The 1,463-nt window shown below is 37.0% G+C and overlaps 2 protein-coding genes across 2 annotated transcripts in view; one reads left to right on the forward strand and one right to left on the reverse strand.

Moving 5' to 3' along the window:
• The window catches only part of LOC109536628 (sarcoplasmic calcium-binding protein 1), a 2,631-nt gene extending 1,840 nt beyond the window's left edge, over positions 1 to 791 (forward strand). Inside the window, exons 4-5 of the mRNA XM_019902925.2 lie at positions 213 to 346; positions 398 to 791. Of these exons, the coding sequence (XP_019758484.1) occupies positions 213 to 346; positions 398 to 544 (281 nt within the window). The 3' untranslated portion in view covers positions 545 to 791. The remainder of the gene's footprint in view (positions 1 to 212; positions 347 to 397) is intronic.
• LOC109536623 (succinate dehydrogenase [ubiquinone] flavoprotein subunit, mitochondrial) overlaps positions 783 to 1,463 on the reverse strand; it is a 6,611-nt gene continuing 5,930 nt past the window's right edge. Inside the window, exon 11 of the mRNA XM_019902918.2 lies at positions 783 to 1,239. Coding sequence (XP_019758477.2) covers positions 1,079 to 1,239 — 161 coding nt within the window. The 3' untranslated portion in view covers positions 783 to 1,078. The remainder of the gene's footprint in view (positions 1,240 to 1,463) is intronic.

Here is a 1,463-nt window from a genome sequence, read left to right on the forward strand (position 1 = left end):
AAATGCATGCCAAGGCTTAAAGCAGCAACAACGCTACACATAAAAACTGATGATGGTGGAAAAATACACCGAAACGTATTTTGATTGTTAAATAGAGACAATAAATGACTGAAACCCAGGAATAGATTTGGTTTGGAATTGAAACACAGTCAGGAAAGTATATAGAATTTATGCTTAAAGCCGCCCTGGTCTTAATTGCTGCTTTGTTGCAGACTCTAATTTTAAAATGGTCGATACAAATGATGATGGAGTGATCGATGCCGATGAGTACCGCTTCAACTGCATCACAAAATTCGCCATAGACGATGTGGAAATTGTGGATGAAGCATTTAATAATATGTTGAGTGTAAGTAGGAACAATCCGACATACCGTTTTGGCAACTGTTGCTTGTTTCAGGATGACGATAGAAAGCGAGGAGGAATTACCTTGTCCAGATATCAAGAATTGTACGCAGAGTTCCTGGGAAACCCCCAGGAAACGCCGGCAGTCTACCTTTTCGGGCCACTATCAGAATTTTTTTGCGAATACGAGATAGTTGGATAACCGATCCGCAACGGAAGGCTGTTTTTATTAAATATTACCATAGTTTTACTTTTTTACACTTAATACTCCGTACTGTGTACTGAAAATTAGCATACTTCAATAGAAATACAGTGTTCATGGTCCAATTGATTCATTTGGGAAATGTCAACTACTTTCCGCCAAATTCGGTATTTTAGAGCAAATCAGAAAAATAATTGCTGTTGTGCAACATATTTCTTTAATGGCAAATATAAACTCGTACAGAAAACTCGACTTTTATTCACAACAGTCAATGTATCTCCGATTATCTTACAGTAAAATAATAAATACGCTATACACCTACCGAAATAATTGCTTAAAAAATACTTCCCGCAGAATCTAGGCGGTCTAAGCCCGACTTGGAGACACTTTTACATAGATGTTTGCATCGGCAACGGTTGACTTTATTTTTCTTTTCAAAATCAAACCTATTAAAATCGTTAAGCAAAAAACGTCCACATAAATTACTAATGTTTAAAGTGTGATAATGGTATAACAGGGCCTGGTGGGTCGAAATTAGTAAGATCGAATCGCTGGAGGGACCGTCTTGCATTCGGCTTCGTTCAAAGTTTCATCTATCACGTTTCTGTACCTGATTTTTACTGCTCCACTTTTCGGATCAATGTCGATCAATGTGTGTTTCCTCCAATGTTCAGTTATCGGCTTTTTCTGCTGACCTGCATGCATACAAATATTTGCATATTCAAGTCACTTTTCTTAATCAAAACTGCTATACGTACAACAGAAAGGGGTCCATACGATAGTGATTTTTATAGATAAGTTCTATATTGTTGAGGCGGATTCATTTTTTACAAACTTTTTGGGTATTTCGCCTCAAAAATGTTTGTCCAAAAATGGGAGCACTATTGATCAATCTGTAATAAAAGACGTGAGGAAATTC

The sequence above is a fragment of the Dendroctonus ponderosae genome, unplaced genomic scaffold (genome assembly GCF_020466585.1).
Source record: "Dendroctonus ponderosae isolate FM_Combo_2020 unplaced genomic scaffold, Dpon_F_20191213v2 Dpon_F_20191213_2, whole genome shotgun sequence".
Classification (NCBI taxonomy): Eukaryota; Metazoa; Arthropoda; class Insecta; order Coleoptera; family Curculionidae; genus Dendroctonus; species Dendroctonus ponderosae.